The 21,815-nt window shown below is 38.9% G+C and overlaps 1 protein-coding gene across 1 annotated transcript in view; it reads left to right on the top strand.

The window, feature by feature from the left end:
- Positions 1 to 21,815, top strand: part of PAK3 (p21 (RAC1) activated kinase 3) — an 88,858-nt gene that overhangs the window by 48,095 nt on the left and 18,948 nt on the right. The window contains exons 8-11 of the mRNA XM_089904175.1: positions 17,788 to 17,836; positions 18,150 to 18,262; positions 20,028 to 20,145; positions 21,564 to 21,663. Coding sequence (XP_089760301.1) covers positions 17,788 to 17,836; positions 18,150 to 18,262; positions 20,028 to 20,145; positions 21,564 to 21,663 — 380 coding nt within the window. The remainder of the gene's footprint in view (positions 1 to 17,787; positions 17,837 to 18,149; positions 18,263 to 20,027; positions 20,146 to 21,563; positions 21,664 to 21,815) is intronic.

Here is a 21,815-nt window from a genome sequence, read left to right as displayed (position 1 = left end):
CGGTGGGAGTCACCAGTTCTACAGGCCAGCTGTAATAAGACATGTTTCTCAAGCCTTAATGTGAAACTAAACAGGAGTGCCTGAGTAGGCAACAGGGTTTGAAACAGGGAAATGTTTTGTTTAAAGAGAAATGAAGCGTTCTAAAGGGGTGCCCTTAAATGGGAAATGAGACAAGATATTTAGGTGCACCAACAACTGTATTTCAGGCACCCCAGAGGCCTCCTGGCTGAAACAAGGGGCTGGGAAGAAAGGGATACAGCTAATGTGCCTGCAAAATTGTGCTAGCCCCTCAGCCACTGGAGTCTGTTTTCAGATAAGGGACTGTAGGATTTCTTCAAGCACCTCACTGCTTTTCCTGGGATTCTTAGCTTCAGAAAATTATAGACTGTATATAAGCTTGACTGTTTTTGTGATTCTTTTATATTTTATTTCATTTTCCCCCTAGCTTTTTTACTAAAGTTTCTTTTGAAATTGCCAACTTATCTCGGGAAATAAGGGAAAACATTCATTAGACATTTTGGCTAGAGGGTAAGAGGGACACTCTTGGGGACTGTGCCTGGTGGGAATCAAGGTGAGAAGACCCTAAGAAGGAGGCAGAAACTAAGGGAGAAATATATGGCCCAGTGTCTTCTTGCAGTGGAAACCGTAATTTTGCTGCATTTAAACTTTCTAGGAGGGCAAAATATATACCTGTTTGTGCTCTCGCTTCTTTCTTTGTCATTTGCTGTCACGGGTATTCTCCCGTGCTCATAAAAAAAAGGTTTTGGGGTCTCTAGAGGGCCCCTAAAACTTAACAAGTCAAATAGTATTTCTGCCCATTGCTCTAGGACAGTGCTGTCCCCTAGAACATTCTGTGATGATAGAGATGTTCTACATCTGCACTGTCCTATATGATAGCCACTAACGTTGTGGCTATGGAGCACTTGAAATGTGTCTAGTGCAAATGAGAGACTGTATTTATTTGAATTAATTTATTTGTTCAGCGCACACTTATTGAACACCAGCTATATGCCAGGCACTGTGTTAAACGCGAGAGAAGCAGAGCTCACTAATAATAGTGTGGGCCCTCAAGGAACTTACAGTCTATAGTGATGAATGCTTGAAGAGGCTAAATAGGGTACCTTGGGTGACATGCTTACTCAATTCACCTAAGTGCAGGGTAGGGCTGGCTTCTGTAGCCCTACAAATACCTCCATTATTTCACCTGGAGTTTTCCTCCTTAACTTCTAGTGAACTAGAAGTTCTAGTGAACTGGTTGCTTTACTTAAGTCAGGAAGCCGTGCCTTCTCAAGTCCATGTACAAACCTCAGCTCACTTTCTTTTTGTCCAAAAGGTTAACACCACAAGGCAGGTTAAAAGAACACAGTATTTTTTTACTAAGGTGACTTGGAAGGCAAAAATTACCTTTTAGATTTTAGTTTAATCTAGTTGGATCTTTGATGGAGCTAACAATAGGAAGTGATACACAATCCATAGAGAAGTAGCATTCCAGATCTTTGCTGTCCAATATGGTAGCCATGTGGCTACAAGTATAAAACATGCACCTGATTTCCAAAAGTTACTATGAAATAAACAATGCAAAATATCCTATTAATAAATGTTATATTGGTTACATGCTGAAATATTTTACATACATTGTTTTAAATAAAATATATTATTAAAATTAATTTCACCTTTTGAGCTTTTGAAAATAGAGTTTCCCCCAAATATAAAATATGGTTCACATTATATGTCTAATGGACAAACACGGCCCTAGTTGTAGGTTTAAATGGGAGCTATTTATTTATTCATAAAGTGTTTTTATATTCGGAGTTGTCTTTTGGGGAGCGGAAAATGTTATAATTTTGTTTTGATTGCTCATTCTCACTTAGACCCAACTGAGCCAAAAATATCATTACATTTAGAAAAGAAAAAAAAGTAAGAGATGGTTTCAAATATCTCCCAGATACTAGGTAATGAAGCAAGACTGATTCCTCCAAGAACAAAGATTAGGCTGCCAAACAACTTGGCATACCAAAGAGATTTCCCCTCCTGGTTGTTATTTATGCTTCTGACCTCTGAAGGTGCAAAAGGAAAGTTCTCTATTTCTGCATACCTTTGTAAAGCCTTTATAATCTAAAATGAAAAATCAAAGGAGAAATCCTGCTCGCCGCTGCGGAAAGTTCTCTTTTATATTCCCAGCAAGTTCATCATTTTCAAGAATGATGAAACCAGCAGAGAGTTCACTCATAGACCCCCTTCAACTTTTAAATAAACCCTTAGAGGGTGGGGAGTCTTTTTGATTTATCCTTTTGTCGCCTTTACTGTCTAGCATAGTGCTGTTGCACTTGGTGGATCCCCCCAAAACAATTTTGTACAGTTTCGATCAACAGTCAGAGTTCATTTGGCCAAGCTCAGGGATTTACAGAGCTTCCCCTGTCTGCTTCCCCCATCTCTCTGGATCTGTTTTTGCCTCAATAAATATTTGTTGAACTAATGAAAATGTTTGTCTTTCTAGCTCTCCCTTTCCTCTGTCCTCTGTCTTTTCATGAGTATATACATGTGTATCTTGCTCTTTCTGTCTCTGTTTTTTGCAGTGTGTCTTTAACTGTTTCTCATAATCACTAGATCAGCCTCACCACATCTGATTTTGTTCTCCTTTGGGTATTTGTGTGTGCTGCATGTCTGTCTTTTTCATCCATGTTGGCTTCACCTTCTGCCCATTTTCACACACACACCCAACCAAAATGGTCATAAAATCAAGATGTAATTATGTAGCTTTTTAAGATATAAGCTAGTAACTTAAATCTATTTATCTACTGTAACTCTATCAATTATTTAATTAACGAATTAGTTTTTTTTCACTTTTGGTAGATTTTTGTTCCCTGTTCTTAATTTTTAAAGGGATGAGCAAAATATTGTTTTATTTCTTTCTAGACCAGAAAAGAACCCACTTAAATTAATTTTTCTTTTACTTAAATTGCTCTCAATGGATTTTCCCATGAATTATTGACCAAGTTAGATAAACTAGTCTCTACTCTCAATTTATAGAGTTTTTTTTTTTCTTTTCATTGATGGTGACATTCAAACCTATGTCCCTAATCATTTGGAGCTAGGAATAATCAGCCCCAGTATTCCATTTTTAGCTCCCTGGAGCACAGCAGCTTACTCTTGGGAGCTGGATTTGAGAGGAACCTCTCCATTAATCACCCTCATCTACTTGGAAAACAAAATTTTTCCAGCATGGGTTTCTGCCATCCCAGCATTCAGGCCTGGGGCCAGAGAATTGGGCTCCATTTTCCATAAATCAAATTCAGAATTGCATGTCTAATCATTTGAGGCCATAGCTGTGAGTGGAAAGCTAAAAATGGCATTATTTCATCAGGTTTGCTGTGAAAAGTGTTCTGTACGTGGCCACCAAATCTAAATATTTTGAGCAGATGTATGTAAAGTTTTAAAAAAAACAGAAAGAAAGAAAAAGGGACTGGTACCCCCCAAAATATCCTTAACTTGACAATATGAGTTTGTCAGAAATACATCTGGTGGAGACTTAAAGAATCTTCACTCTTTAGGATAGTTATATAAAAGAACTTGTTTAATAAATGAGGCAGGGTGAGACAGCAAAATTAAATATTTATTTTCAGTCAACAGCCATCATTGGCAAACCTGTGTAATTCCTGAGTAAGCAGTAGCTATGTAAAAGAGGGCTGAATTCACGAACATTGGCAGCTGCCCGAACATATTTCTCATTAATATATTTGAATTCATTTTAAGGTCTTTCCTTAAATGAGAATGCACTGAACAACAGACTCTTTTTCTCTTTGAGGTTTCCATTTGTTTTCTCTTCAACATTATAATAAAACAAATATTTTTGAGGAAGCAGCTCAGAGGAAATGGTTTGGATCCAGTTTAACAAATAACGTGTTTCCTTCAGTGAACTTTTGTTGAGGGCCTACTATGTGCAGTGCCGAGTAGTAGTTAAGAACCAGGTTCTGAACATTTGACGGGGAGAAACGGAAAGTTGTATCGAGAAATAAGCAGGTCCGCCCTGCTCCCAAATGCGTGTACCTTTCCCCCCATACTTATCCACACACTAATCTTCACTGTCATCTCCCCCATGAATCTCTCTCTCTGGCTACCCCAGCCCTAACTCATCTTTTCTGTGTATGTCCTGAGTCCTACAGCTTTGATCCATACAGGCATGTCTACACCACTTATATCTTAGCTTGTCTAGACATGTAAAATTGCTTGAAACTTTGAAAACCATGATGGAATAAAGGGAGAATTTTGGGGAAATTTGAAGAGAAAGACAGAGTCCAGATTCTGAAATCAGAAGGCTGTGGGCAAGTTATTTAGTTTCTTTAAGCACCAGTTTTCTGTCATTGTAAGCAGAATTCACATACCTCATAAGGTTGTGAGAAATGAATGAGAGAAGGTATTTAAAGTGCTTTGCACAGTACATGGCACATAGTGAAGGACTCCATAAACGGTAAGTTATTTTTAGGGGTAAAAGTCACACCCACAGTTACTATTATTATATAGAGCAAAATACAGTAAGTAATGTAATGTAATTATAAAGAGCTATGGGGTGGCTTCCCTGGTGGCGCAGTGGTTGAGAGTCCGCCTGCCGATGCCGGGGACGCGGGTTCGTGCTTTGGTCCGGGAAGATCCTACATGCCGCGGAGCGGCTGGGCCCGTGAGCCATGGCCGCTGAGCCTGCGCGTCTGGAGCCTGTGCTCCGCGACGGGAGAAGCCGCAGCGGTGAGAGGCCCCGTGTACCGCAAAAAAAAAAAAAAAAAAAAAAGCTATGGGGACAGATCATTTATAGCCATGGAGGAGATATGATGAAGAACTCTTCAAGGAGGGTGTGTTTGAATAGTGATTTGAGAAGGCGTGGGATTTAACAAATTGGGATTATGGGAAGTTTCCGTTGAAGAAAACCAAATGAAAACTCACTTCAGACTGTAGGTTTCATTCATTTTGATATCCCTAGGGCGTGCAACGATGTCTGGCATAGAGTAAATACTCAGCAAGTATTGGATGAATGAGTATCAAAAAGACCAGAAGAATTAAATCAAGAATTCCAATTCTATAGACAGCCAAAGGTACAGTTTGGCAGGGAAATTAACAGGAAATAATGCTAGAAAGATCAGTTGGGGCTGTGTTATGGAACAAATTGAGAGATACAAGCAATACTGTGGGGTGTTTGTTTGTTTGTTTGAGTTTAATTCTTTTAAGCAGATAATACTTGGACATGGTATAACGTTCAGAAGGTACAGAGGAGTAGTCAGTGAAAAGTAAGTGTCCCTCCAACCCTTTTCCCTCAGCCTCCCAGTTACCCTGCACAAAGGAAACTTCCAAAAAGATGTTTCTGGTTTCGTATGTAATATTTTCATAGAATCTCTGCGCACATACACGGACCTACAAACACACACACATACACACGTGTGCAAGTGCGCTCACACATACCATGTATGCTCAAATATTAGGTGATGCACTGTGTTTTAACTCACCTAAATGCACAAACTCTCAGATATATGAATAAATGGTGAATGTCTACTTGTGACGCTTAACTTGTTAATTCACCCTTATTTACATATTTAAAACCACACATTGTATAAAATCATGTATAAATTAGGAGAGATTTTTCTACTCTCACATTTCACGAGCGGTATAATTCAAAACCTGCCTCTGCATCTGTATTGTTTTTGTAATCCCAGAGCCCCTTTTTGAGTCCCCCAGCAGTTAGCTAAGTACATCATCTGACTTCCCTCTAAGATCTTTGAGATAAAATATTTTTTAATCTACATATGATTCTGTGCCTGGATATTTTATTCCTAGTTACAATTACCCATTTATACAACATTCAGATGATTGTTTTCCAAATCTGTCCTGTAGGTGTATATTTAAATCTTCACAACGTAACTTTCTACTATATCACTTTTTAAAGATTCTGTTACAAATGTTCAGACTTACACAAGAGTAGAGAAAATAGTATAGGACCTCCCATATTCTTATGACCCAAATTCAACATTTATCAATGTTTTTAATATAATCACGATGCCGTTATAACGCAAGAGGGAAGAGATATGGGAACATATGTATATGTATAACTGATTCACTTTGTTATAAAGCAGAAACTAACACACCATTGTAAAGCAATTATACTCCAATAAAGATGTAAAAATAAATAAATAAATAAATAAAAATATAACGCATATATATAAAAATTTAACCTCTAACACCCAGTCGATAATCAGAGTTGTCCAGTTGTCTCAAAAATGCAGTTTGTATAGTTGATTTGTTCAAATCAGCATCCAAAAAAGATTCGCATATCACATTTGGTTGTGTCTCTTAAGTCTCTGTACTCTAAAGCATCCGCCTTCTTTTACCACTACCACTGACGTACTGAAGAAACTCATCAGCATCTTGTAGAATATACACTTTCTGGATTTGTCTATTAGTTTCATTTGATGCCATTTATCTTGCTCCCATGTTTCCTGTATTTCCTATAAATGGCAGTTAGATCTAGAAGCTTAATTAGGCTGAGGTTCAATTTTTGGCAAGGTTTCTTCATAGGTGGTGGTGCTATATGTTTCATATTATATTGTATCAGGCGGTACAGTGTCTAATTGTCCCATATTTTAGTGATGAGTAGATTGATCAGAAGATTCAGTGGGTGATTGTCCCCTCCACTGCAAAGTTGTCATCAGCCTTTCGTCTAATGATTTCATCTATTGATGGTTATCGCCCAGATCAATTATTTCATGAGGGGTTAACAGAATGGCAATTTTCTAATTCTATCATTCCTTCTACACTTACCAGTTAAAATACTTTTGTATTTTAGGGAGTCTTTGATTACCCTGAAATATAGTTCATACAGGGAAATCAAGATAAATGCTTAATTTTTAAATTGCCCGTTTTCAGTGTAAGATGTTGGTACCCAAGCTACTTCCAAAAGTGTCCAATGAAAGGTGTTTTGATTTTTTTTAAGTGGGAGAAGAAGGCATTCTCTTTTATTTAAAAAAATATCTTTATAAACTCATGCGTTTTTTATGTTTTCAATTTGTTTCAATTAATCTCATTTATTATTGTTTTTGATGGTCAAACTGTCCCATCTTTGGCTACTGGGAGCCCTTTTCAGTGCATTAATTTGAAAGTGACCTTTAAAAAGCTTGTTTATGATATCTAACACCTGCACTTATGAGATCATACCTTTAGAAATAATTTATTTACATCATTTCTTTCCAATTCTGACAGATACTCTTTATGAGAGTCCCAAACTAGCATCGACTGAGACTATTTCAACCTAATGTATCTCTCCTAAACCATACTTTATGGATAAAAATAAACGGATATGGAGAATTACTACATTACATGAGCGATTTTATAAGGATTTGAATACAAGGCAATTCCCTTTTTCTCCTGAGGAAAAACTTGGGGGAGAGCCCCTTACCTTGTATTTGGGTATACATGGTACATTTCTCCTTGTGTGTGTGTGTGTGTGTGTGTGCGCGCGCACGCGCGCGCACACGATGCATGTATTTTTAACACAAATGTTAAAACATTATATATCTCCTTTTCTATTATGTGCCTATGTCTTAGAGATGGTTCCATGTTCATACCTCATTCTTTTTAACAGAGGCACAGTGTTTTGTTGTTTGGATGTACCATACTTTATTTAATTAGGCCCCCATCGGTAGACATTTAGTTTGTTTCCAATATTTTGCTGCTATAAACAAGGCTTCAGTGAAGATCCTGACAAGCCATTTCATACATATGCGAATTTATCATTAGGATAAATTCCTAAAAGTGGAATTGTTACATTAAAGGATATGTGCATTTTTCATTTCCAAGTTGCCCTCCATAGAGGTTGTTCCATTTAACGCTCCCACCAGCAATGTCTGAGGGTGCCTGTTTGTCCACACTCTCGCCAACACAACCGTGTTCAAATATGTGGGATTTTAGTACTATAATAAAAACTGTCCCCACACTGATCTTCAAAGGGGAAGGTGTTTAAGAAAGGAATTCTAACAAGAAGTTATGTGTCGAAACAAAAGGCTATCCTGAAGAATCCATTCGTCAATATAGCCCATGTTTGTATTACGCCAAAGTATCTTTTGTTGCATGTAGTATCTCTTCGTATAGATTAGATCAGCCAAGCAGCTAAATTTGTCAGCAACTGACAGTGGGAGCATTTCTTGAAATCATTTTCCTCCTATGCATAAAGGTATGTATCCGACCAAAGGAATTTTTATCTAACATCTGGGTCTTTGCCAATCGTATCATTATGTAGAATGATGATATGACCAACTCATCAGTAATGGCAAACAAACATTTTTTGGAAGCCCCCAATCCCCATCCCTCTAAATTAATTTTAGTTTTAATGCTTGAGAAAGTAAATATATCATGTTAGGTATTTTTCAGACTTATCTCTGCTACTCAGTGAGGAGCCCTCTTTTTCTTAACTCTAACATGACGTTCCCATATGGAAGATGAATATTTTTGAAACTTGTTTCTTAAAGGACTTGATGAATAACAGCTTGTTTTGCAAATCTGACAAAGTAGTGTACAGCATAGAACTCAGGGATAAGTGCTGAGAATAAAGTGCTCTGACTTGTTTTTCTTTGCTCAAGAAACTGTGGGCAAGAGCAGAAGTGGTGTCTAGAGTGCCTACAGAAGCGATTCTTCGGGTGAGACCACCCACCCCAAAAGTATTTGCTTCCTCATCAGATCTATTTTGGGCTGTACAAGGTAGAACACAGCTATGAGGCACTAAATAGATGTAGCCTGAGCTTCATAATAGGCTTTGTGATGAAGGGGATTGGAAATACATTAGCATTTGTGAAGAACAATGTTTATGGAGCAATGGAAGATGCTCTTTGTTCTACTTAATGCTCTTAAATGCCCTGTGTTGTGTGCTGTCCCTTGTAAAGAAAGATGATGCCACTCAATCAACCACCATTAGCAGAGTTTACACTTCAAGTTGTTTTTTCCAGCCACAGTAATGAGCTCGTATTAAGCCACCCGCCCCCCTTTCCTGTCTAGGCCCTCTTGAAACCAGTGGCACACACTGGGAAACAGCTGCTTAGACTTAATGTCAGACTGAGTAGTTGAGAGTTAGCTGGCCTTTCCAGGGATTAAGGCCTGTAAATGTGGCCTCATTATCACTGGACTATAATCCACTGAGCTCCCTGGCACCACACCCATAATGTGTTACAGCTCTATTTAAAATTAGATGATCATGAATACTCTGGGAAAGGTCATGCCCTAGCTAAAGAACAAAAAATTCCCTGTTACTATTTATAATCCTAGTAATTAAAGACTGTACCCCCTGGCCCTCGCTACATTCTGCGTACTTAGAAAGGGACTTAGATAACATGATTTTTTGTGCAATTTTATTGTTTTTAATTTAGTGATAGTTTTTTTTGGTTTGTTTTTGTTTTGTTTTGTTTTTTGCGTTACACGGACCTCTCACTGTTGTGGCCTCTCCCGTTGCGGAGCACAGGCTCCGGACGCACAGGCTCAGCGGCCATGGCTCACGGGCCCAGCCGCTCCGCGCCATGTGGGATCTTCCCGGACCGGGGCACGAACCCTCGTCCCCTGCATCGGCAGGCGGACCGTCAACCACTGCGCCACCAGGGAAGCCCGATAGTTTTTAATTGAGTGGCAAATTATAGAAAACACTCTGAATCTTTCCCTTTCTGGCAGAGTTATTGCAAGTAGTACTAACGCTGTTCCTCACCATTCCGGAGCCCTACAGGACATATGTCTCAACAAAACAAGTAAATGTATGGTAGCATTGAAAAATATATCTGTATATTTTTATATCAAGTGAATTAATACAGTGAGACAGTTTCTACATAGGGGCCTACAAGGAGTAATTGTATCTTAAATACTCGGCAGAAGATAAAGTCCAGTCCTAAGCACTAATTCTGGGTCCACTTCACTCTTGGCCACGTGACCAATCTTAATTGATTCAGAAAACGGAAGAACCATCTTGTATGGTTATGCCAAAGGAATCAGACTGATCGTGCCCAGGGACAAACTAAATGGTTCACAAGGGGGCACATGGACTAAGCGAATAGAAAATTAGAGGCAAGAGAAATATTTTAGGGAGGTGGCTTAGCATAGTAGATACAAACGTGGGCTTTGGGAAGTAGTACCACAGTTGCGCTTAGCACTTAGCATTGCTGTAAAAATGCTAAAGATCTATAACAGAACATGAAATGGTGGTTAAGAGCATGGGCTCAAAAATATACAGTGGAGAAAATATAGCCTCTTCAATAAGTGGTGCTGGGAAAACTGGACAGCTACATGTAAAAGTATGAGATTAGAACACTCCCTAACACCATACACAAAAATAAGCTCAAAATGGATTAAAGACCTAAATGTAAGGCCAGAAACTATCAAACTCTTAGAGGAAAACATAGGCAGGACACTCTATGACATAAATCACAGCAACATCCTTTTTGACCCACCTCCTAGAGATATGGAAATAAAAAAATAAATAAACAAATGGGACCTAATGAAACTTCAAAGCTTTTGCACAGCAAAGGAAACCGTAAACAAGACCAAAAGACAACCCTCAGAATGGGAGAAAATATTTGCAAATGAAGCAACTGACAAAGGATTAATCTCCAAAATTTACAAGCAGCTCATGCAGCTCAATAACAAAAAAACAAACAACCCAATCCAAAAATGGGCAGAAGACCTAAATAGACACTTCTCCAAAGAAGATATACAGGTTGCCAACAAACACATGAAAGAATGCTCAACATCATTAATCATTAGAGAAATGCAAATCAAAACTACAATGAGATATCATCTCACACCGGTCAGAATGGCCATCATCAAAAAATCTAGAAACAATAAATGCTGGAGAAGGTGTGGAGAAAAGGAAACACTCTTGCACTGTTGGTGGGAATGTAAATTGATACAGCCACTATGGAGAACAGCATGGAGGTTCCTTAAAAAACTACAAATAGAACTACCATAGGACCCAGCCATCCCGCTACTGGGCATATACCCTGAGAAAACCATAATTCAAAAAGAGTCATGTACCAAAATGTTCATTGCAGCTCTATTTACAATAGGCAGGACATGGAAGCAACCTAAGTGTCCATCGACAGATGAGTGGATAAAGAAGATGTGGCACATATATACAATGGAATATTACTCAGCCATAAAAAGAAACGAAATTGAGTTATTTGTAGTGAGGTGGATGGACCTAGAGTCTGTCACACAGAGTGAAGTAAGTCAGAAAGAGAAAAACAAATACCATATGCTAACACATTTATGTAGAATCTAAGGGGAAAAAAATGGTCATGAAGAACCTAGGGGCAAGATGGGAATAAAGACACAGATCTACTAGAGAATGGACTTCAGGATATGGGGAGGGGGAACGGTAAGCTGTGACAAAGTGAGAGAGTGGCATGGACATATATACACTACCAAACGTAAAATAGATAGCTAGTGGGAAGCAGCCGCATAGCACAGGGAGATCAGCTCCGTGGTTTGTGACCAGCTAGAGGGGTGGGATAGGGAGGGTGGGAGGGAGGGAGACGCAAGAGGGAAGAGATATGGGAACATATGTATATGTATAACTGATTTACTTTGTTATAAAGCAGAAACTAACACACCATTGTAAAGCAATTATACTCCAATAAAGATGTTTAAAAAACTTTTTTAATTAAAAAATTTTAAAAATACAAAAATAAATTTAAAAATGAAAGCTGCAGACGAAAAAAGAGCATGGGATGTGGAGTCGAACCAATGCTTTTTTTTTTTTTTTTTACAGTATATTGGTTTTTTTTTAATTTATTAATTTTATTACTTAAAAGTTCTCCTGTATTTTCTAATTGTACTAGTATATTTTTTAACATCTTTATTGGAGTATAATTGCTTTACACTGGTGTGTTAGTTTCTGCTGTATAACAAAATGAATCAGCTATATGTATACATATATCCCCATATCCCCTCCCTCTTGCATCTCCCTCACACCCTCCCTATCCCACACCTCTAGGTGGTCACAAAGCACGGAGCTGATCTCCCTGTGCTATGCAGCTGCTTCCCACTAGCTATCTATTTTACATTAAACCAATGGATTTTTGAGCTCAGCTGCTGACTCTAACTGTGTAACCTTGGGCAAGCTACTTACCATTTCCCAGTTCCACTTTCCCCATCTGTAAAAGGAAGATAATAGAATTGACCTCACAGGGTTGTATAGGGTGAGCATTAAGTGAGCTCATGGCATTTACATAGAGAAGGCAGAAAGTAAGGCTCAATAAATGATACAACCTTTTCTAGCAGCAGCAGCAGTAGAAGTCAAAGTAGATGTAAAAAATAACCAACCTAAATGTGGATTAAATCCCTGACTGTGATCTCATTAGCACCAGATTTATACTTAGGAAACCTTAAACTTGAATAATGCCCTATCCTTCTGGCTCTCTCACTCTTATTCCCATGAGGCTCTCCTCGGACCCCGTTGAGCCCTCTAGTCCTGTTGCCCTTTCCTTTTTCTCCCAGACCATGAGCTTCTTCCTAGCCCCACTGGCCTGCCCTTCTTTCCCTCCTCTAATCTATCAATATTTCTATGCTGAAATCAGAGTGATTTATCTAAATTATAAGTCCTACCATGTTGCTGCTTTGGCAACTACTCATGATCATGGCTTGACATTGGCTCTGAGCAGGAAACATCAAAACCTGATGAAGATTACTGATAATTAAACTGACTTGTCTTGGGAGGAAAAGGGAGAAATAGTGAATTGTTTTGTTTCTTTCTGGACCCTTTAGGCTAGATGCCAGTGTTTCCATTTGAATATTAAGTGCTTGGCCAGGTCAGGGAGAAACTGTTGATAAAGCATCTAATGTGATGCCAAGAACCCAGCAGTACACATCACAATGTAGATGAGGCCCAACGGTTGAGCAATCTGTTGGTTTAATATTCTTGAATCATAGTTCACTGAACTACGGTTGAATTGAATTGAATACTTGAATTCCTAGGTTCACCAAAAGATCTCTTGCTCAAAGTGAGGAGGTTTTTGTTACTTACTAGCTGTGTCCTCTTGGGCATACCCCCCAGCTCTCTGTGCTTCAGATTTTTCATCTGTAGCGAGGAGATTAAACTGGGTGATCTCTATATTCCCTTGAGTCCTGATAAGGCATGATTTCTTTATACCATCTGAAGGACTGAGGTTTGGAATAAACAAAATCCCCATCATAAACAAATGTTCTCCCTATAGTAATTTGGCTTCAGTATAACTACAATGAAGGACTTCCCTGGTGGCGCAGTGGTTAAGCATCCACCTGCCAATGCAGGGGACACGGGTTCGAGCCCTGGTCCAGGAAGATCCCACATGCCGCAGAGCAACTAAGCCCGTGCACCACAACTGCTGAGCCCACGTGCCACAACTGCTGAAGCCCGAGCGCCTAGAGCCCATGCTCCGCAACGAGAGAAGCCACCGCAATGAGCAGCCCACGGTGAAGGATAAAAGGGATCAATGTAATTAAATGGCATAAAAATCAAATTGACAGTCTTGACCATTTTAGCACACCATCCCCAATACACCAGAGAATTCGTTTTAACTGCCATCTTTGTTTGATTTCTGCCATCCTTACTGCCTAAAGTGCTGCATGATACTGACTTTTTTCTATTAAAGTGACTGACAGATTTTATAAAGATACCCATTGAGATCCTTCAACATACCCCAGCTGTAGCAAAACTTGTCTTTTGGGAATTACTGTGGCATCTTGTTGGCTCAAAGACTGTTTCTTTGGGAGTACACAATTATTTGTCTTTGTGAACTCCACATTGTGAATAATAATAACTATTAAACTATATTTTATTATAGTTTACTTCCCATACTTTATTAAGCAAAAAAACGAAAACAAAAAACATATAACTGCTACTTAGAGAATTTGACCAGCATGAGATATGTATTGTAATCACAAGTTGATATAATTCTAGCTAAAAGGAAATATATGTGATATTTTCATTAGCTTCATCTTAGGTAAATATCAAATTTCTGTTATGAATTTGAAACACCAAGATATCTTGGAAACTCCCAGATACTTAAAAAGATTTATAGTGATCCACAGATTGCAATTTGGGAACTTAATGAATATATTAGGTAGCAATTAACCTAATAATAATGATAAGTATTATTATTGTTAGGCAATTAGTATATGCCAGAACTGGTTTTAAACACTGTACACATTTAATCCTCCTTTAATCCTGAGCCACAGAGAGGTTAAATTATTTACCCAGGACCACACAACTAGGAATTGGGTGGAAGATTTGAACCCAGGGAGGTTTGAGTAGATGGGGATGAAGCCTACTTCCTTAACCCCTCAGCGGCCAAAAAGTGCTTTAGTAGGTGAATAAGAGAATGAGAGAGATTCACATTTATACCAGTTGAATCTTAAATTGCTGAAATATGGACAGGCATCAGAACTGGGGTGCAGAGAAGTGCTAGGAGTGCTGACACTAAGTTCTACTCTGCAGATTCGTACCTGAGTTTGTGCATTTGTGTTGAGGATTCTACATAGGCTGGAAGTCGGGCCAATCAATAACTTATTGGTCAGAGGAGTGAATTCCAAATGCCTAACAACATGTTTGGTGTGGGGATAGGCGGTGCGAAGTGGGCTAGGGGAGGATATCACCATTATAAGACTGGGAACAAGAGTTGGGGGGAAGGGGGAAATGGTTCCCACCCAACAAGGGCATATATGCAATAAGGTGGAGGAAGGGGAAGTGAGGAGAAAAGCTCGTTTTTGAGTTAATAACCTATGTTCTAGAGTTTCAGGGTCTTTAAACTCCTGTGGAGTGGGGATTTGTGGCAATTCTATACCACAGAATGCCATAAAACCCTGGCTATTGGGGTTCCAGGGTTAGTACTCTAACAATTTTAAGGGAGTAAAAAAGGTAAAGCTCTGGAGATGCTAAAGACTAATCCCCCCTGTACTCTAAGTCAATCGCAATTTTAGCTCCTAGGCCAGTGGAAATGGACTTGGGGGCGGGGGGCAGAGGGGTTGAATAAGGGGAAGGCCACTTGGGCAGGAATTTAGGGCTTCCCTCCCTAGCTTTAACTTGAACAGCTCCCATTTTGTATTGAGGGTTTCTGCGTGCGGCTTCATTTGATAAAGACGTTCCGTACTTAAAGAAAAAGGTAAAACCACTTTTCTAACGGGGGGAAAAAGGACGGAGGAGCTCCAAAAAGTGTTCAAATAGGTCAGCTTTGGCCTTTGTCCTTTTTGAAAATAGGGGCAGACACTAGCAAGGATGTTTTGGCTGGGAGATTGGGAAGGGCCAACTAACGACTCAGTAAATGTCATCCTTTACTGTGAAACCAATAACAGCAGTGGCAGCGACAAATGATAATAATGGCAGTTGCCATCTCCCCCCCACCTTTAGGAGTTTGGGATTGACATACACACTACTGTATATAAAATAGATAATCAACAAGGACCTACTGTAGAGCACAGGGAACTCTACTCAATATTCTGTAATAACCTATATGGGGAAAGAATCTGAAAAAGAATAGATACATGTATATGTATAACTGAATCACTTTGCTGTACGCCTGAAACTCACAGAACATTGTAAATCAACTGTACTTCAACATAAAATTTAAAAATTTTTTAAATAGCAGTTACCCTATTGAGTATCAGCTCTGATCTGGGCACAAGGCTAAATGCTTATATAAATTGTGCCATTCGATTCTCTGTAGCCCAATGAGATAGGTGCTCATTTTGCAGATGCCATCACTTTTTTTTGCCTCTGAAGGAATTGTGCAAGTTGGCTACAGATATAGGAATAAACCAAGTAAAGGCATTTTTGAATCATTCTGCAAATAGATTTAAGTAGTTGCTCAGGGCTTATGCAGCTGAAATACACACCAGGTTGAGGTGATCTGTTCCTTTGAACCCAGGCAATTCTGAATTCAGAAGGACAAATCACAAACTGGCCCCTGAAATCAGGAATGTCTGATAGCTTATCTGTAGATTTAAGTAGAAGAAATGTTTCCTTCACAGAAAGGAACGGTTTTACTTCAATTACGTGTTTGCCTGCAAAGACTTTTATTAGTTTGTTCGTTGAACAAATACTTCTTGAGCACCAAATATGTGCTCTGAACCCAGAATCTCAAACATAAAATTGAGACTGATTTGTTTAATATAAGCCTCAATCCTAAGGAATGTCTGAAATTACCGAATTTAGGTAGCATGTGTTAAGTAAGTGTGATTTTTCACTCTCATTCCAATAGATATTTAAATACCCACACCCAGTGAGGAGGACAGTAGAGTTCTTAGATTCTAGACCGTGGAGCAAAAGAACCTTACAAATGAAGTAGCCCCTTTCCTGTATTTTATAGGCCAGAGAGTCAGATGGACTTGGATTTTAAACTATATAACCTTGGGCAGATTACTTAACCTCTTTGAGCCTCAGGTTCCTCATGTGTAACATGGGGGTAAAAGCACTTGCCTTACAGAAACATGGTAAGGATTGCATAAGATTAAGTTCTTAGTGTAGTACCTGACACGCACAACACGCTCAACACACGTTTACTGTTACTGTGATCACTATATTCCAAGTGAGGGGACTGAAACCCAGAAAGGGGAAGTGACTACCTCAAGATCATATAGCTTGTTGATATTAGGGCAAACATTAGGACTCAGATCTCTGTTAGCCGTCAAATATTCCTTCTACTACGCCGCCCATTTTATTCCCTAGGAGCAGGTAACGTAAACTTCCTAGGCCTGTGAGAAGTAGTTTGGCCGATCCAGGGAGAAGGGAGAAGAATAACAAGGAAATGGGTGACATAAGGAAAGACTTCCTGGACTCAGAAAACAAAACAGCAAGGGAGAAAAATAGAAAGCAAAGGAGAAACAGCAATTACCAGAAAGTTTAGATCTTAACTGTAGCAGCATTACAATGCCTGCTGAATCATAGAACTGATCTCTATCCTAATTCCTTTATTCACCACAAATGTTTCAATGCAATTGACTAGGCTTTTCCTTTTTCATGGGGATGGGGTAGGGAGGTGGTTCAGAATGCATGTGTGTTTCACAGGAAGTTACTGTGAATTCAGCTTTACTAGACAATTTCTATTTTCAAAGCAAGGGAACCCCGTAATTGAAGTTAGAATAGAAGCATGAGTACTACTAAGACTTAAGGAATGATAGATTTTAAGACAGTAGTGGGCTGGAGTGAAACCTAAGCATAGAAGCTGTTGCGAAATTTAACAAAAAGAAAAAAATGGCTCAACAATAAAGCCACATTGTTGTTGCTTTGTATAGCTACAGTGCAGGTAAGTGCAGTAAGTACCTGTACTGGGAGTGATTAATTTGTTAGACAAAGATATTCTTAAGAATTAGAAATATATGAAAAAAGCCACTCTGTCCATATGTTAAAAACAAAGATTAATTTACAGTTGCCTGAGCAAAAGATGATATAATCTTTCCTAAGGTATTTAATCAAGGACTGCAGGGTTGGTTGTGCAACATCCAAGGAGTGTTCAAAATATTCCAGGAGTTTCCTGAAAGGAACAAGGCCATTTTGCTCAATTTATGACTGCCTGGTTCCGTGGCACACAGAAAATCTGATTGGAGCTCCTGGCCCACCAAAAGAGATACATCATGATAGTTTGGGGAGCAATTACTATACAGAGTGGTTGTTCCTTTTGTACTTCATCCTTAATCTTGAGTTTTCTGATTTCCCTCTCCTGAAAATGATTACATGTAATTCCAAATAAAATATATTGATAACACTTTGATTGCTTATTCATTTGATCATTTTCACCTTCACAGGGCATCAGGTACTGTTTATACAGCGCTAGACATCGCCACAGGACAAGAGGTAAGTGTTAACATTCAATTCTGACTTCTACTTTCCTTTATTCATATTGATCAGAATTCCTCTTCGATGGCATCTGTGCCTGAAAAAATGGGTAGCACTGAGTTGACATATGTTTACTTCACTGGTGTCCAAAGTATCTGAAGTGAGTGACGAATTCATGATTGACCAAAGAAAAGGAGCATGGGTTTGTGGCATCGAGGAAGAGCTTAGTAAAATAAAGGATCTGTATGCCTGACAGTGTTTCCAAAAAATATGGATGCTTGTGTTTAGTCAGATGACGGTAATTCATTCTTGCATTTTAATCATTATTCAGGTGGCCATAAAGCAGATGAACCTTCAACAGCAACCCAAAAAGGAATTAATTATTAATGAAATTCTGGTCATGAGGGAAAATAAGAACCCCAATATTGTTAATTATTTAGATAGGTAAGTGTTTTCTCTCATCATGTACTTGTTTTCTTTATGGGATATCATTTTCTTGGCCAATTATTTTTATTTAGGATCTATTCATTTAGCATCCATTCTACAAATAGTTCTCAAATGCTACAGAATATTGAGTATCAGACCTATTGCTAAACTTGCACCCAGTTATCTGTGTCCACGCATTAAACATTTGAAGACACATTTTATGGTCTTGCTTCTAAACATGAGCAGTTTGTGTAATTTCCTTTTGAGGATTGTGACCCCCTATTGCCAGGAAGTAGGCTATTGCATATAGGAGAGAGCTGTGGTGTTTTAAACGTTTCATCAAGTGTTTGTTTGGAGTCAGTGCAGTCTCTGGCTATCTAAGTAAAGGAGGCAGACTACAATGGCCCTGCTTTCATGGGTGTTTTGTGATGAATTGACAGTGAGGTCTAGGGAATTGACACTTTAATCTCAAACCTTTTTCCTAGACCGGGTAATTAATGTCTCTTTCATCAGTGGTATTAGCAGTGGGTTATTAATAGGCATTTAAAGACAGCAGTAACTCTTCAGTTGTGGTTTAACATCTGTCTCATTCAGTTTCAATAAGTGTTTGTTTAGCACCACTGTGCTGTGTACTCTGAGGGGATACAAAGGAAACAAGACCAGGTCTACAACCTCAGTGAGTTTAAGATCTCGCTTTCTGTGTTTTGTGCCAAGTAGACCAGTGGTACAGAAGGAGGCAAAAGGGGGGCAAAACGAAGGAGGGTCGGTTTTATAGTCGAAATCAGGGTTTCATAAAGTGTCATTTAGGGACCCTCTGCAGCAGAGTGACTTCACTCTTGTAATTTTGTAAAAACTGCATTTCTAAACAATGCAGATTTCTAGGCTGTTCTCCATCACTAATGAGATATTTCATTTTTATGAAATGAGAATTTTAATGAGAAATTTCCTTTTGAACAAACTCCCCAGGTGAGTCTTACGGGCACTGCAGTTTGAGCACCACTGAATAGAAAGGCTTGCTTCATACTGATGTTAAGCTGGGGGCAGGGTAGAATTGTTGGGGTCATTCCATTCACTGTAATTTCTCTCTCTTGCTGAGCAGGGGAAGAGAGAGACCTGATCATACTGCTAAAGTGCCTTCAGATGATCCCAGGGGTTTGAATTTGCCCACATTGCTCTGGTGACCTGCCTCTCCATATTTGATCACTTGGGCTGTGTCCCTCAATAACTACTTAAAGATAATGGGCATGTCATAACTGACTTCTATCAGAACAGAGACCTCAGCCCAGTAAATCCATTGCCAACATGAGTCTCTTTGATTCTCTTTGATTCAGCCACTACCTGAAAAGATTTCTGTAATTAATTGAGTAGAATCAAAAATAATGCTGAGATCCGAATAAATTATCCTGTAAAACTGTATGCCATGGGTCAGTTCAGTCCAAGAAATCAACACTGTGGCTTGAGTTATCCAAAAGGGCTATTCACCGATCCTGTTCATTGAAACTAGCTTTTCACAATGGAAGGATTGACAGTAGTCAGTCACCAGAGGCCTCCTTGCTCTTTTCCTTCCTTCCGTGGTGCACTTTTATCTGATGATCCTTCGATTTCCATGCATATTCTCTTCTAATGTTAAGGACGTGTCTCATACGCATTATTGATATTTTCCTCTTGTTATGTAATATGCCCGAATGCAGAGACTAACTGCACGTTCCCTTCTTAATGGAAATGTAGAAGGGTCTCCACTTCCTTAGGCCTGAGTCAACGTCTTTTTCTTCTCTCGTTGTAGCTACTTAGTGGGTGATGAACTATGGGTGGTCATGGAATACTTGGCTGGTGGCTCTTTGACTGATGTGGTCACAGAGACCTGTATGGATGAAGGACAGATAGCAGCCGTCTGCAGAGAGGTAAGAAAATAGAACATTTCTCTGGTAGATGAGAACACCAAGATTGACAGTTTTTTATCTTTGATTATTCAGAATGTTTGTAACATCAAAGTAGCAATAGTACATCTTTTGTACTAAAAAACAGTTGAAGATCCTAACTCCAATTTAAATCCTAACCCTCCCTCCCCAGCCCCTTTGTTTATTTTAGTTGCTTTGCTGTGGATCTTTTTGAGTTCTATTATGCCATTCACGAGGTGCCATATCTAAGCCTGCATGCTGGAGTCTTGGTGAATATGGAAAACAGTAATGTTGGCATGGAACTTCTTTCTGACTGGGGGGAATTTTCACATGACAGTTATTTTGCCTTGCATGTGCAATGTAATCCATGTATAATATAGACCACATTATAATCCAGTCATTTTCTAGAAGGCAGTTTAAACAAGGTCCTCCCTCAGTCCAGAAAGTAGTTGCTTTCATAGTACAATCTTCACCTCCCTCGGAGCCCTCCAGTGAGTCTGAGTGTCTGCCTCTTTTCCAATAACAGTGGCATATCCCTAGTTTCAAGCTAAATGAAGGATATTTTAATATTATATTAATTTTTTCAATATTAAAAAAAACACTCCTCATTGGAGTCTCATCTTGGGTGTTACCCTCTACCCCATTCGTTGAGGTTTTCTATAGACACAGGGAGGAACTCTGACCCACTGAAACTTGAAAATCAATGATAGTAAAACAAAACCAAATACTTCCAGCTGGTCTTTTGTTGTTTTTTTATTTTAAATTGTTCACTTAAATTTCCTCCTTCCCAGTATGCACACATATCCACCAAACACATATATTTCCTATTCATGCAATTAATCAAACTTAAAATATTCAGGGGGTTCTTCAACCTTTAGCCTGTGGTTTCCGTCTTTTAGTATTACAATGCAAAGCCATTTCCAAACAAGTACCTATAGTCACTTCAGAGCCTAGAAGTGGTTCCCAAACCTGGCGGTTGGTCCATCAGAAATAGCTTGGGGCACTTGTTTTAAATGCAGATTCCAGGGTTCCACTCCAGACCTACTACATGAAATCACACCACAGATGCAGACGCTTACTGTATCTGTAAACGACCAAGCTGAATCCATATCCTCCAGATAAGTAAGTCAAAGTATGATTATAGTAATTGGCTCATGTGGCTGTATTAATGATTTAGTGCTACTTATCCCACCATCACTCTTCATGTCCAAGTCTGATTCGGGAGCTTTCACATGTATAACGCTAAGTTGCATCACTGATGTAAATGGTAACATGATTTCAAAATGGCATTGAAAACCTTTAGTAATTTATTTCACCCAACAACATAAAATTATACCCTTGCCCAAAATTTATCTAGAAATGAAGCACATCTAAACAAATTTTTGTGATATAATTAGAACTTTTTTTTCCTGATTCAATAGTGCCTCCAAGCTTTGGATTTCTTGCACTCAAACCAAGTGATCCACAGAGACATAAAGAGTGACAATATTCTCCTTGGGATGGATGGCTCTGTTAAATTGAGTAGGTATTATGGTTCAGATGGCATTTGAGAGAGTGTCAGGGGAGTTCTACTCTTTTACTGTCTATCTTGAGAAGTAAAGGGCTATTGAAAGTGATGGGTTTGAAGGCATTTACAGCCCAGTTTGAGGTAAAGAATTTTTCTAATGTTGTGT

The sequence above is a fragment of the Delphinapterus leucas genome, chromosome X (genome assembly GCF_059928025.1).
Source record: "Delphinapterus leucas isolate spDelLeu-1000000601 "Yukka" chromosome X, BTC_Dleu_Yukka2, whole genome shotgun sequence".
Lineage (NCBI taxonomy): Eukaryota > Metazoa > Chordata > Mammalia > Artiodactyla > Monodontidae > Delphinapterus > Delphinapterus leucas.
This window is presented reverse-complemented; position numbering and strand designations above follow the sequence as displayed.